At 36.8% G+C, this 15,229-nt stretch overlaps 1 protein-coding gene across 1 annotated transcript; it reads right to left on the reverse strand.

Moving 5' to 3' along the window:
• Positions 1-9,460: 9,460 nt before the first annotated feature.
• LOC114257490 (putative metal-nicotianamine transporter YSL7) lies at positions 9,461-14,670 on the reverse strand. Its single transcript, XM_028197250.2, has 6 exons — positions 14,198-14,670; positions 12,962-13,125; positions 12,752-12,849; positions 11,893-12,027; positions 11,055-11,244; positions 9,461-10,636 (listed from the first exon to the last, which is right to left on the reverse strand). Exons 1-6 carry the CDS (start codon positions 14,559-14,561, stop codon positions 9,551-9,553), a joined length of 2,037 nt encoding a protein of 678 aa, XP_028053051.2. The 5' UTR covers positions 14,562-14,670; the 3' UTR covers positions 9,461-9,550.
• Between the last annotated feature and the right edge of the window lie 559 nt (positions 14,671-15,229).

A 15,229-nucleotide genomic window follows, 5' to 3' on the forward strand; every position in this document is an offset into this window, starting at 1 on the left:
ATGTCAGATATTGGGGGCTAAAGAGTATAGAAACAATAGTATGGAAATAGCAGTGTAGAAATAGTACCCTAACTGCGATGACGGTGTCGAAGAAGCGGTGGAAATAAGAGAAGTCACGGTTTACAAGCCGGCGTCACTCGAATCAAGAGTTGTAGTACCGGGAGCGGGGTATTGACAACTCAATTGGCCTCACCAGGACTGGAGTAAGGGAAGTGAAATATGTGTAAACCCATAGCTGCAAAAAGAGAAATGCAAGTGAATAAGCAAAGCAGAAGAACATATGCAAATAGGAAATACAAAGCAAAAGCAGAAAATAAGCTAAACAGAACAGTAAGTATGAGATGTACCTCCCAGACTCTCTAGTAACCGCCGAGTGAATTCGCCTTTCAGCAAGAAACAGAGCTCATATAAAAGTACAGAGTGGCCAGACCGACACCACCCCAGTCATATCCTACCATTTGTGGTAGATGTACCAGTGCGCCCAAGAGATATAGCCCCATGGTATTTTCCTTGTTCGCAAACAGGGTAGTACCGAAGAGATACACGACGAAGCCACAGGTGCACTGGGCGACCTCCTTTGGAGTAATTGGTTAAAGGTCAGTAAAGTGCTCCAAGAACCAACTGTACCTCACCATCCCGGGACCGGCAGCGTCTGAGTAAAAAGATGAAGCTGTGCAGTTTTCCACTGCGCCATGTCAGGATCAAAAGGGATCGGGCCGCCAACCCCAACTCGTAGGCCGGTGAGCATCGAGAGGTCATATGGGGTCAGGGTCAGCTCCCCGACCGATGAGAAGCGGAACGAGTCTATGGTGTCCCACCATCTCTCCACTAGGACCCCATAGAGTAGTGGCTCGGTTCGTATCTGTACTAATCCTGAGTAGAAAGGCCCAAAGCCGGCAGTGTCGACCAAAGTGCGGACCTCTGCAAGAAGCCGCTCGTACCAGTGCTGGGGATCGACAATGGATCCATAGCCACCGATCCTTCTGGATATCACCTGTAAGTTGGGAATGTTATCAATGTATGCATTATATTAAAGGATAATTTGTTTACAAGATTCAAACTATGCACAAAAACAACGAGCAAAGGAAATAATGCTTACCATGGAGGCATTGGTGGACAAATTCTCTGTGGACTCTTGTAGCAGAATGTCCTCTTCAATCCCAGGGATAAGACCCTCAAAGCGCAGGATACCGCCAGGGGTCAAAGCATGTGTACATGGCTAGTAGATGGCCGCATCAAATGGTCTATCGATAAAGGGAGGCAACACAGGCTCAGGAACATCCTTGGCCTCTATATCTGTACCTATGATGGCACCATACCCACAATAGGGTCGGGGATGGGAACCTCATCACTAGCCATAGTGAGAAAAATGAAGAAAAAGTGAGCGAGTGAATGAGTTCGAGTGAAGGTCTAAACCCTAGGAGAGAGAAAACAAAGAGAGAGAGAGAGAGGAATCAAAGGGGGAGAGGGGAAAAGTGTGGGTAAATGTGTGAGAATATAAGAAAAATCAAGAGAAAACTCAAAACTCAACCAAATTAATTTTTGTTATGTTCAAAATATAGAGGATTGAAAGGGTTTTACAAAGAAAAATCGCGAGAGTTATTGGGTAACTCAAGGAGAGGGCAAATTAGAGAGAAGGGAAGTTTAGAGAGAGAGGGGAGGGTTTTTTGACCTAACGTGTGGGAAAAAAAGGGGTTAGGTTTTGTTTTAAACAGCCACGGGTTACAATTTTACCGAATTGCCCTCTACCGCCATTGCAACCTGGCCAACTCTATTTGAGCCTAGTCGTACTGCATTGAGGCCCGGCCGGCCCGAAATGCAACCGATTTTATTTTGTTTTTATTTATTTATTATTTGTTCATTTCCATGCTGGGCCTCGATCTGACTTTGGGGAAAGTAAAAAAAAAACAGAAAAAATAGAGTAGGAAAAGAAAGAAAAAACACAAACAAGAAAAAAACAAAGAAAGAATAGAAGGAAAGAAAAAGAAAAAGTTTTGTTACTTTGTTTTGTTTGATTGGTTTAAATTCATAATTTGTTTAGTGCAGAGCTTGGTTTAAATTCATAATTTATTTAGTGCATAGCTTGGTTTAGATTTGTTTTGTTTCATTCATAATTCGTTTTGTTTGACTCCATTTGTTTTGTTTAAGTTATTCCGTTACTTTATTAATTGTTCCGCCTAAGTCATAATTTGTTCCATTATTTCGCTCCGTTAATTTATGATTTGTTCCATCATTTCATTATTTGTTTTGATTCATAATGCGTTCTCTTAGTCAAATTAAGCCCATTTTCAAAAATTGGCAAACTTGCTTTTAAATTCCTAATTTGAGCGTCATCTGAATTTGTATGTTATTTTGATTTGTTAGAACTTGGCCCCTCGGGGGGTTATCTCCGTGGGTTTCATCCTTCAAGGCCTTCTTGGGATGAGATAACCCCGTTTTCTCGAGTTTTGAAAACTCATTTACCTTTTCGCTAATTCGAGGGGTTTTTTTTTAGCCTCACACCAATCTCTCATCCTCTCGAATGAGACGCGTTAGGATTGTTCAACTCAGTTAAAAATAGCATGTGCGTCTGTTGTTCACACCACCGTTTCTTCTTTTGCGTGAGATGCGTTAGGATCTCAATTTCACTTGGTTAAAAACAGCAGGTGCGCTTGTTGTTCACACCATCATTCCTCTTCTCGCGTGAGATGCGTTAGGATCTCGATTTCACTCGGTTAAAAATAGCAAGTACGCCTGTTTGTTCACACCATCTTTCCTTCTTTCGTGTGAGACGTGTTAGGATCTCGATTTCACTCGGTTAAAAATAGCAGGTGCGCCTGTTGTTCACACTATCGTTTCTCTTCTCGTGTGAGACGTGTTAGGATCTCGATTTCATTTGGTTAAAAACAGCAGGTGCACCTGTTGTTCACACCATCTTTCCTCCTCTTGCGTGAGAGGCATTAGGATCTCAATTTCATTCGGTTAAAAACAGCAGGTGCGCTTGTTTGTTCACACCACCTTTTGCGTTAGGATCTCGAGTTGCTCTATTAAAAACCTTGGGTGCGCCCTGTCGGTGTATACATCGCCCTTCACCTTCCGTGCATGAGACGTAGTTAGGCTGGCGTCTTTCCTGCATGGGACATGGTTTGGTTTGCACTCTCTTTGTCCCTTTCACGTGAGACGTGTTTGTTTACTCGCCTCTTTCCATGTGAGACACGGCTTTAGTTGTTTTGCTTTCGTTCAGACGTTGCATTTCTGTTATTGCTTATGGCATTGTTTCGTCATTTGCTATTTTTCATTCATTCAAATGTTTCATTGGATTGTTTCATTACATGATCATAAGTTATTTATTTTCTACATATCATTTTGCACCTTGCCCTCGAGTTCAACCATTGCATTTACGTCTTAATCTTTTTGCCCAAGTCTTATGGCCTCGTCAAATGGGTTGTCTTTGGGCTTTGACATTCACTCACGTCATTTCATGACTATGAGCTCTGTCAAAGAGGGGCAATTGTAGATACCTCATTTTTGACCACCCACAAGACTTGGGCGCTTTGTCCTGAGCACTCGATGATAAAATTTGCGTTGTGTGTGGTTTGAATTCTCAATGAAAGAATTTAAGTTCAAGCTCTAAAACAATCCTAAACCCTTTATTTTTACACTATTCTTACCTCAAAGGTTTATTTTTTAACATTGTGCCACTCTACATTAAGCTTGAAATAGAGGAACATGGGAGCACATTAGCGCCCGGCCGTGCCTCATTGGGAACCGGCTATGGCCATTTGGGGCTGGCCGTGCCTCTTTGGCGATAAAAACTGTTCTAGGCGGAAGCCCTCCAGCTTTCTATTTTTGAAGATATTTTCGACCTATTTTGCTCAAATTCTATAAATACGAGCAGATCCCACTGCGTAAAGGGTTAGAAAAATTTCAAAGAAGCAAAATAACCCTTGAGAGCTCCTTCTTCTTTTGCAAGTTATCTTTGTGCAAGCTTATCATCCTTACACCATATCTATACACCATATACAACCTTAGAGCAAACTCTTAGAGCCTTGGTTGAGACTTGTGAATCACAATTCAAACTTGAGAGGGCCTTTGGATTGAGTTTGTTTGACAACAAGAGCTTATTCCATTCAAGAGGTATAAGCTTACCACCTTTATCTTTGCTTTCATTTTTGTCTCTTTCTATCGATTTCTTGTGTTTTTGGTATTGTTTGAAACCATTTCAAGTGTTAGAACTTGGATTTGAATAGCTACCAAAGATAGAGAAGGTTCACACCATTTCTTGCACTTTATTTCATAACCCATCCCCTTTGTTTTTTTCTTGGTTTTCAAACTGATTTTCAGAGCTTAAAAAGACTGAAAAAACATGGTTTGAAGTCTCAAAAATAGAGGTGTTAGCCACCTCTCCTTGCTCTTGTTTACTAACTTTGTGATTCCTTGTTATTTCCTATCTTTTTGTGCTCTTTCACATAATTTTTAGCCATTGTTTTTTCATGTTTAGGGGTTGTTTAGGGTTGTTTAAATTCATTTAAGTAGCTTATGCCTTGAATACTTTGCTTGTTGTATTGTATGTCCTTATGACTTCGGTTGTTTATGCCTTAGACACCGAGTCATTCGAGTTGATAGCTTTTCTTTGCTTGGTTTTCATATTAGGAGTCTCATTCTAATAATCAATATCGCATAATCATTTTTGCAACCTCCCTCTTTTCTTCTTTTCTTCTTTTCTTTTGTTTGAGAGCTATTTCAAAAGATTGATGGTTATTGAGGCATGAGAAAAAGACCTATGCTTAGTGGCTTAACCTCTACGAAGGTTCATCGTCAAGGTGTAGTCTCTCTTTTTTGTCATGGATCACTTCTCGTTTGATAGTTCTTCTCATGTAGTGGACTTAATTATCACATTGGACAAATTGGTTAAAGAATGGAAAGGACTTATAAAATTGGTTTAAAATCTATGAAACCGACATAAAGAAAAGGGATTAGAACAGTTGGATTCGGCCAGACGTTATGCCAAGTCCATAACTTCGAGAATTGTCAATTATCAATCCATGATATATTGATGAGACTTGAGGTGTATCTACCTCCCTCTTTGAGCCTTTATGATAGGAAGGAGAGGTGGTTGTCTTTCATTACGTTCATCAATTTTTGTCCAAACATGTTTGAAATCATTAAGCAATTAACTTGCTATCGTTGATGGTTTCAAACTCGAATTTGTTCTTTTCTTGAGTTTTCCATGACAAAGAAGAGTAGAAGGGACAAACAGGGCCTAGAAAGGCTTTGTCTGCACTGTTCTCACCTCAGAGCACAAAAATATTTTTGGCATGAAATTAGGGCACGGCCGGCTGTTTTTGGACCTAGTCGATCCCTAATGTTTGGTGAACAGTGAATTCTAGCAGAAACAAAAAGTAATGGCTGAGGGTGAAACAGAGCAAGTCTGGGCAGACATAGCAGTTTTTGGACACTGTGAATGCGATCGTTGTGTCTCATTGTTGCTTGTATTAATGTTATAATTGTAATTATTATTGTTGTAAATAAGTATTGTTGCAATTTCATTGTTGTAATTAGTATTGTTATAATATCCTTGTTGTAATAAAATTAGATAGCTATTTCATTTGAATATGTAATAAGTAGTTTGTTCATTAAACTAATTAGCCTCCATTTAAATTTGTAATAGTTAGCTTAAATCCGGACATTTGGACACTCATTCGGACCCTCTTGCATGAGGGTAAATATGTAATAATGGTGTTTGTCTTCCAATTTCCACTTCTTTCTCCATTTTATTTATCCTCTTATAATGGTAGCCTCGTATTTACTTAGCATTTTCCATGATTTGCATCCACTCATTTTGCATGCATAAGGTTCAGCTCATCATGCTAATCAAATGTCAATTTCAAGTTCATTACTCAAATATGTGCTCTATCGCATGCCGTGAATTGATTCATATGCCATACTAGTAGCCGAACTCGTTATTTACATAATGTGTATGTTGCATTAGTCATATTGCATTGTCTGCATGCATTTCTTCTAATTATTTCTTTTATTTGGCTTGCCTTTGAGTACTAGGTGAGCATTTCTCGCTTTAGCATATTGCATGGGTGTGATTGCTGCCATATCAAGCATATTTTCGATGAAGCTAAGCGCTTAAGTGATATACCTGTTTGAATGCCGGTAGATGAAAGCCTTTTTACTTAAGTTGGAATAAATTGATTAAATGTAAAATCCGAGCTCGTTTTTTCCAAGTGACATGTATTCAAAATACTTTTTCAAAACAAACATAAAATCAATGCGTTCCGAATTTTGTGAATTGGTCTATACTTGTGTGCATCACCTAGTAAAAATAGAATAATAACTAGAACAAGAGCATATAATGTAAATAAAAATCATATCATGATTAGTACAGGCCGATCTTTCATCGGGTGAGTGTGGTGCTCAATTAATGACATTTCCCTCTCATACATAAGTTCCCAAGCCGAGACACTTTGGTAATGACGGATAAGTGGCCTTTGGCATGAGTAACAGATTTCCTAAATTTTTTAAAAATATTTAGGTGGCGACTCTGAAATCTGGCAAAACAGTTCATTTTTTACATTTGATTCAAATATCGATTTTCCAAAAGATTGTCGGGTTTGGACTCATTTGTGTTTATCTATTTCGCATTGCACTTGTGAAATCAGATTCAGAACCACAAAAGTTCGAACTGGAGGGATGCTCGTATCCGAAAGGAGCACGAAAAGCAAACTATACACCTATTTTAATTCATCTCATACATGAATGGATGTAACAAAATTCTTTTATTGATATAAAAATGGTTGAATTCTCAGTTTAGAAGAGTGTTCGCATTTATTACTTGTCACAAACATGATTAAATAAAAAAGAGATATTTAATGACAAATTTCTTATCCCCCATTTATATTTCATTTAATTTAAATTATTTTTTTATATTTCAATAAGTTTTATGAGTGACATAATTACTTAAATACTCTTAATAATAATAGGGGTGAAATGCGCATTAATATTCACATTGACAGCATAAAGGTTCCATGATGTGAATATTCACACTGTTAAATTTATTTAATATGAATGTTTACACCACCAAATTGCTAAGAGTCAAATATTTGTAAATGTAAAATTATTCATCAAATATCTTAAATATGAGAATTAAGATTTGGTGGATCAAATGCCCAAAATAAGACTTATTGGGAGCCTATAAATGCACTCCAATTGTTTGTTTGGACACCCTAATTTTTTTAAGGAAATTCTATTTACACACCACACTCAATTTTATTTTATTTTTATTTTTGTTAAATGTACACCATCAATTTTCAAATATTCCTAAAATATCCCCATCTTCTCCAATCCCAACTCTCCCAACTATAACCCTAATCCTAACATCTTCCTATCATCAGTGTTGTCCCTCCAAAGCCATTCCGCCGCCACTCATTTCTCGTCGACGTCACCCTCTGCCCCATCTTCTGTCCTCAGCTTCTTTGCGGCTCTTCAATCTGCTACTACACCCTAAGGCTGTTCACGGTTCGGATTTGGACGGTTTGCGGATCGGTTTGGACCCATCCGCATCTATGCGGTTTGGGGAAAAAACAACGCACAACCGCCTGCAGTGCGGTTTGTGGTTTGTGCGGATAGGGTTCGCGGATGTGCCGGCGGTTGCAGACGGTTTGCGGATTGGACTTTTTTTTTCAAAAATTTATTTTTGAACCTTATTTTTTTTCTCATTTTGTAAATATTTATTTTGGGCCCTTTTCTCCCCATTTTCTAAAATATTCAAACATTAATAATTAATTAATTAAAACTTATAAAATTAAAAACACAACAAAATTAATTTGTAACACAAATAAATCATTCAAAATCTTAAATCAAATCATAAACTAACACAAGCATATATTTCAAAATCCTAAACTATAACTGTATATTCATTAAGGAATTCAAAATTTCAAATCACACTTCATGCAGGACAAGTTCAATTATGTAACAATAATAATATGACCAGTATTTATTCAGTTTCAGTTGATATAATACTATTAGCAAATGTAATGCTAGAGTAAGTTTAAAGAATAAAGGGTACTTTGTTTTGGGCAAAAATATCTAGATGGGATATAAGAATGAAATCAACGGTTAAGATAAATAAATAAATAAAAGTGCGGGCGATTTCTTGTGGGTGCGGGTTAAACCCGCAATCCGCAAACAAGTCATATTTCAAACTGCATCCGCCCACATTGTATTTGCGAAACCGCTCATTTGTATGCGGGTTAGGCGGATTTGGCGGTTTTTGCGAATCAGATAAACCGTTGCCCACCCCTACTACACCCTCCCTCATCGCAGCAATGCATAACCCTTCTATTTCTATCCTGGCCCCTTACTATTTTTCTCCACAAACCCTAGATCTATAAACCCAAATCAATCTCTTTTGTCTCTCTCTGGGATTAGATCTTAGAAGAGCTGGGTCGCATTGTAGAGAGGATATAGGGTCGTAACGGATGATTGCAGCATCAGCAGTGAAGAGAAGGGTAACACGAGTTGCAGCGGCGACCAAGGGCGTTGCATAAGAAGAAGAAGAGAAGAGAGAGAGGCGATGGAGGTTGACAGAAGAAGAAGCGGAAGAAGGTGGTTGAAGAATGACCGACGTTGACGTCGATGCCGACTCTAGAACTAGAATCAGAATTGGAGGTAGAGAGTCGGTGGTGAATGTTATGTCTATGTCTAAAAGAGTAATTTAATAGAAAGATAAAATTGTAATAAAAAAATTTCGTAAATGGTGGGTACTCAAAAAAAGAGTAGTGTGTAAATAGAATTAGATGGATTTATATGCAGGTGGAAGAAAGGGAAAAAAATTACCAACATAGGGGTGCAAGTGTGTCTGTGGTGGGGTGCAAATGAAAGACTATGAGGGTGCAAGTGTCACTTATACCCCTTATGTATTGGTAATTTTTTTTCCTTTCTCCCATCTATAGGTAGTTTCTCCTGTATTTATAGTGTTCAAACAAATTCGTGCAAGTAACATACATATATGCGCGCGCACGCGGGCACACACGTATATATATATATGTGTGAATGTATATGTATGTATGGGTATGTGTGAGTGTATTTAGAGAGAGGGGGGAGGGGGATAGAGAAAGATTTGTTTGCACTCCATTACAAACATAATTGCACCCCATGTATTGGTAATTGTCTTCCCGCTTTTTTCCTAATTGCTAAAATAGGTCTTAATTTGCAACAAATTGTAACAAACATTCCCTCAAAAACCAGAGATTAAGCATGTTAATCTTTTCTATCAATACCAACAATATTCCAGACAAGCATAAAGAATTAAACTTTGCTGTTTCCTTCTTTTTTTTCTATCAAAACACACAAATACACACGCACACAAATTTTAAAAAAATCATAACCCATAAATTACGAATCACAAAGCTATCTATCTGTACATTAGTTTCAGTGAAGAATAAGAAGAATAATTAGAGAAACAACTAACTAAAAAAATCCACCTGTTTATTGCAAAATCAACTAACTATGTTCTAGGTTCCAGTGTTCTAAAGATCTCCAATACTATTCACCAATATATTTATGTACCCAAAAAGCCATCAACCTTCTTGTTAGAAGCAGCAGACAAAAACTTCATGCAGATAGGAGGTGTAGCCCCGGCCAGAGACAGCACAGCAGCCGGAACCCCCCACAAAGACTCACCACAAATCAGGCCCGATGCCACCGCTGGCGCAAAGTCCTTCGCTTTCTGCTTATTCACTTTCTCCCACACAAAAAGTATCAAACTCCCCACACACATATCAATTGCAAAGTACCCTCCAAGGTAGAACGGTATCGCCATACACATTGGGCTTGGAATACACCCCCAAATCATCTCATTGCATTTGCATTGCTTCAAAACCTCGCGAATCACGTTGATCACAATGGCACCGACGAAAAACCCAATGGCAAGTTCAAGACAGTTCTTTGGTAACGACGAAATACCCTCTACTCCTAAAAGGGAAATACCGCGGTACATTAAAGCATAGGGCGCGGGGTAGGACCCATCAGGGTCCCCCACCGCGTAAGCGCTGTAGAAGAACCAGAAGACCAATGGGGACATCACGCAGCCCATCGCGGTCCCAAGGACTTGACTAAAGAACATGGATCGAGGTGAGGCTAGGGTTAAGTACCCGGTTTTAAAATCCTGCATTAGATCAGATGCTGTTGAGACAATACTCATCATGACCCCACACGAGGCAAGGCCCGCGATGATTCCTCCGTGGCCGAGCCCAACCCACGAGCTGAAGATGATGATGGCGAGTTTACCGTAGTTGGAGGCGAGGGACCAGTCAGTGAGACCGCACCCATAGGCATTGCAGAAGGCGAGGATTGGGGCGATGAGGTAGGCGACGAGGACGTGGTACCATTTGAGTTGGGGGAAGATGACTGGTGTTATGCCAATGGAAATGGCAGCGAGAGCAATGTAACCAGCGACAGCGACTTTGTTTGGGATCTGATCTTTTAAGAAATATTCAGTTCTTCTTTGTTCGTCGTAGTTTGAGGATGATGATAGTTGTTTGTTGGTGTTTGAGTTCTGAGATATGAGACTGTGGAGTGTTACTACTATCATGTAGATGACATGGAAGAGACCATCACCAAGCATCATGGCAATTGCAAGGAAAACCTGTTGAAACCAACCAGCAACAATCAAAATGATCAATAACGTTACCACCACCCAAACTCAGTCATTCAACATAAAAGAATTGAATCTGAAGCAATTGAATATGATAATGATGGTTATTTGAATTACATGGGTAGAAGTTACATATGGTGAAAGATAATTTAGAGGAAAAAAAAATTATGACATCCACACAATTTAAGAGTTGACTTTATGTACTAACGTAGGTGCAAATGCAACGAAACAATCGAGTTTTTTGAAAAAAAAATGCTACAAAACTTCAAAATAAGTTAAATTCGACAATAGGGGTCTTCTAATGGAGTGGAATAAAATGTTGATCATTTAAAATTTAAAGTAAATATAACTTGCTCAAAAAAAAAAATTAAAAATAAAAAACTTAAATATAAGTGAATATGGGACATACCCTATAGCCTTGGATGCCATGAAGACTGCTGGAAGGTAAGTCAGCACTATACCAATGGCCTCTCTTTTTTTCAATTTGGGGCCACATTATTCCCCATGATATTATAGCTCCAATTAGCAATGATATATTTACCATGTATGGGCATATCATCCCTACTCCTACATATGTTGCTGAGAAATCAAAGTAGAACCTGCAATCCAAACAAACACCAAATTAATTAAAACCTAATCATTTCTCAACAACAAAATCTTGATTCAAGATGCGGATGTTAAGATCACAGCCTATAACACAAATTAAAGGTATGTAATGATAAAAAAAAATCAGTTTAATTTTATATCTATAAAATGTAAATCATAGCAACAATCTAATCCATTTCTATAAATTATATATTTTGGACTTGGATTGACTATCAACAAGTGTCAACATTGTTCTGTGTCTAATAAAATAGACTGAATTTAAATGTACAGACATTTTTCTCATAATGAAATACAGATTTGAGACAAATGTTGAGTCATAAATACATTTTTATGAAAATTTTCTGTATTTATTAAAGAACTGAATAACATTAAATTGGGCATGGTTAAGTATGAAGACATTAGGTTATGGTGTGCCAATATCAAAAAGGTAGAAATCCTTCCATCCCAAAGGACATTCCATTCTCCTATCACTAATTTCAATAAGAATAATGATACATAAACATGGTTTTTATATATGATTCTCATAAATGCAAAAATATCATTCATTTTCAAATCATTTTCCTTTCACTAATATTACTTAAACAAGCAGTAAGTAATAAAATAATAAAATGGTTATTAGGAAAAGTTGAGAAAGAGCTAACCTTTGGCTAAAGGCTTTGAGACCAAAGGTGGGAAAGTTACTAAATCCACAACCATCAGCAGCAGCAAAGAACCATTGAAAAAGTGCATTAGTAAAGCTACCACAGAAAGAATAAAATAGCATCATTACTTGTTTCCTGCATCCAAATTAATTAACTCATTAGCCCAAAAAAATTTTAAAAAATAAATAAACAAGATGCTAATTCTAATAATTTTCCCCCACTAGCCCTCACAACTTAAATTTTAAAAAAAGATAAAAGTAAGAGGAAAAATTGTAGATCAAGAATATAAATAAACCTATATGTTAGAAGTCAATTGTTTTTGTTAGAAAAAGTGTGGTATAACTATTTCTTCTCTTTTTCCCTACATTATCCATAGACGGGTCAAAGTATTCATTGGGTGTACTTGACTAATCTCAAGGCTCACGCAAAGCATTTCCTTCCATGCGAGTCAGGCAAATCTTCGACTATGCTCACAGGCATAGTCCCTAAGCAATTGATAGCACTCAATAGAAGGAGAAGTTATGTGGTGGTCTTGGGGCATGGCTAGGTAGTGTCCAGAAATATTGTGATTGGTAGAATGAGTGGAGCCAATAATTTGGTGTTTGGTAATAGGAGAACAACTAGGGATATGACATTTGGTAATTGGTAGAAGTATTACCACATGATGCTGCGAGACTATCTAATAATCTGTTCAATGGGAGTCGAATCTCAAACTTAAGGCTTCATGAGGCACTAAGGGCCAAGTGGTAAGTAATATCAATTTCAGTTCTAAATAGTTACATTGTGTGGTAAATAATATCAATTTTAGTTTTAAATAGTTACATTAAATAAGATTAGGGTAAGAGATAGTATTAATTACTTGGCTAGTTTGGCTCCTTTAGGAGTGTGAAAGCTGTTGATTAGGTAGGCAGTTGCAGTTCCACTAGGGTATGTTAACTTGTACTTGAGTATCATCATCTGAGGAGGAGAGGAAAAACAATTCAATAAAAATTAAAATTAAAAAGCCTATCAATAAAATATATCGTTAAAATTAAAATTGGTTTGTTGTAATAATCTGTTATTATTATACCTTTCTAAGGGGGACAATCGAAAAGAGTCCAACAAAGCTGACAAGAAAGAGAAAACCAATCATCCAACCCAAAGATAGATTCTTCACATTGATTGGGTTGCTTGCTTCATCTGCTTGAGCTGCAATACGTCCACTCATTCCTAGTAGATAACTTGCAGTCCCACCTTATATATATCCAAAAATTATTAGCAAAAACAAAAATAAAACAATGTTCTGTAGCAAATATGGGTGAAATAAAACAAACCATTTAAAGAATATTAGGCCTACTGTCAAGGGCATATGTGGGTCAATGAGTGTAGTAGCATAGAAATAAAATATAAAATCGGGCATAGAAAATATAAGGACGAGCAAGATATTACAAGATTGAAATCTATTTTTAAAAAGAATAATATATGTATTTTTGATTTCTATGTTTCTAAACTTTGTAATATATTTACAAGTAGTCATGTATGCAACAAAAAAAGAGATGAAAACTTCTATTGGAGAATGCTTGATTAATCACAAACAACTATTAATTGTTTTTCATTTAGGAAAAGTAATTTGAAATTTTCAAATTCCATATTTTGAATATCTAGAATTAATTATGTACAAGTGCCATATAAGTAGTTTGGTGTTTTTTCGTTTATTTTTATTTACAGAAATAACATCATCACATTGTTATTTGGATTCTTATTTTCGTTTACATATTCACTATCTCTATTATATAAAGTGTATAGTTCATTTAATATGAACGTTTTCTATATCTATTTCAATTTTTTGTTTCTAATAAAGAATGCACATAAAACTGTTAATAATACTGTCTTTATTCATCACACAAAACTGGTTAGCGTTGATACTTTTTGCACTTCACTCTTTGTTGATGTAAGTTTGTTTTCTTCATCAATAAAGTTTCTTTTGCTGATTTAAAAAAAAAATACTGTCTTTATTCATTTCATCTTCTTTTACTAGTATTAATTACGGCTTCTTGACTGATACTCATCAAATTATTAATGAGAATATTATACAATGATTCATAAATATTAAAATGTTATTAAGGTTAATTGTAAAACTCACGTATTAGTATGTCTTTTTGTTGATTTATTTTAAATAGGTGATGGATATAAAAAAATTTAGAGTCGCCATCCTCTCCAAGGTCTCCGAGACTGACTAGTCCGAGAGTTTGACTGAATGGGATTGGTGTCTCGGACTAGTCGGTTAAGTTATCAAAAATAAAACAAGTAATAGAAGAAGACATACTGCTAAAAGCGATGCCGGAAGAAGCGACGACGCAAGTTTGAATAACAGTATTTTCCTGGCGAGTGAAAGGCTGTTTCAACAGCCCCAACTTATGAAGCAACGCCGTCCAGGCCTTTATCATGGCAAACCCTAGCAGGCCCGCCGCCACATTGAGCGATGGTATCACCCCCGTCGTCAGATTGAGCTTGCACACAATGAAGTTGAACACAATACTCAACACAAAACTCGTCACCATAGATCTCACTGTTATCTGATTCTTCCATGAAGGCACTTCTGAGTTTTTGAACACTCTCTCCATCGTCATCTTCTCTTCTCTGCCACCGTCGAATTCATCGCCTTCTTCTCCTCCTCTTCCTCTCTCCATTGCTCTCTCTTTCTCTCTCTCTAGAAGAAGAATAGTAGAAGAGAAACAGAGGGACTCTCTCTCTCTCTCTCGGTTTAGGGAGTGAAGAAGAAGAAGAAGGCGTAGGAGTGTAGGTGTTTTATAGAGAGAGAGAGAGAGAGAGAATTGAGGAATCCCCGGTAGAAAAGGAAGTGACGGTTGAGTTTTATTTATTATAGAGGCCAGTATTAAAGTCACGTAATTAAGTCCCAACTAGTTTTGGTCTAACCACTGCTGGAAAACATCTCTTAATCTATTTGGGATTTGAATAAGTTTGGGTAATCAATTATGTAATACACCGGTGGCTTGGCGGTGAAAGCAGCTCATTGTATAGGAGTAAGTCAGGTTTAATTTTTGAGAGGTATAAATATATTGGATTACAATGTTTTAAAAATTGAATTAATAAGTGAATCAGAAAAAAGAATGGATGGATGGGTCAGTAATTTAACCATAGAATTGAGCCGGAATCGAACCGTGATATCATAATTATTTTATAATTTAAAAATAAATAAAATATATTTATTAAAAATATTTTTATAATTTAATATATATATTCATCAAACATATATTTTTATATTAACATTATTTGTAAAAATATTAATTATACATGTATTTGAGGAAAATTAGTTTAAATAAAATTAATATTATAT

Source organism: Camellia sinensis, chromosome 11 (genome assembly GCF_055761805.1).
Source record: "Camellia sinensis isolate YWXY chromosome 11, ASM5576180v1, whole genome shotgun sequence".
NCBI classification, from domain to species: Eukaryota; Viridiplantae; Streptophyta; class Magnoliopsida; order Ericales; family Theaceae; genus Camellia; species Camellia sinensis.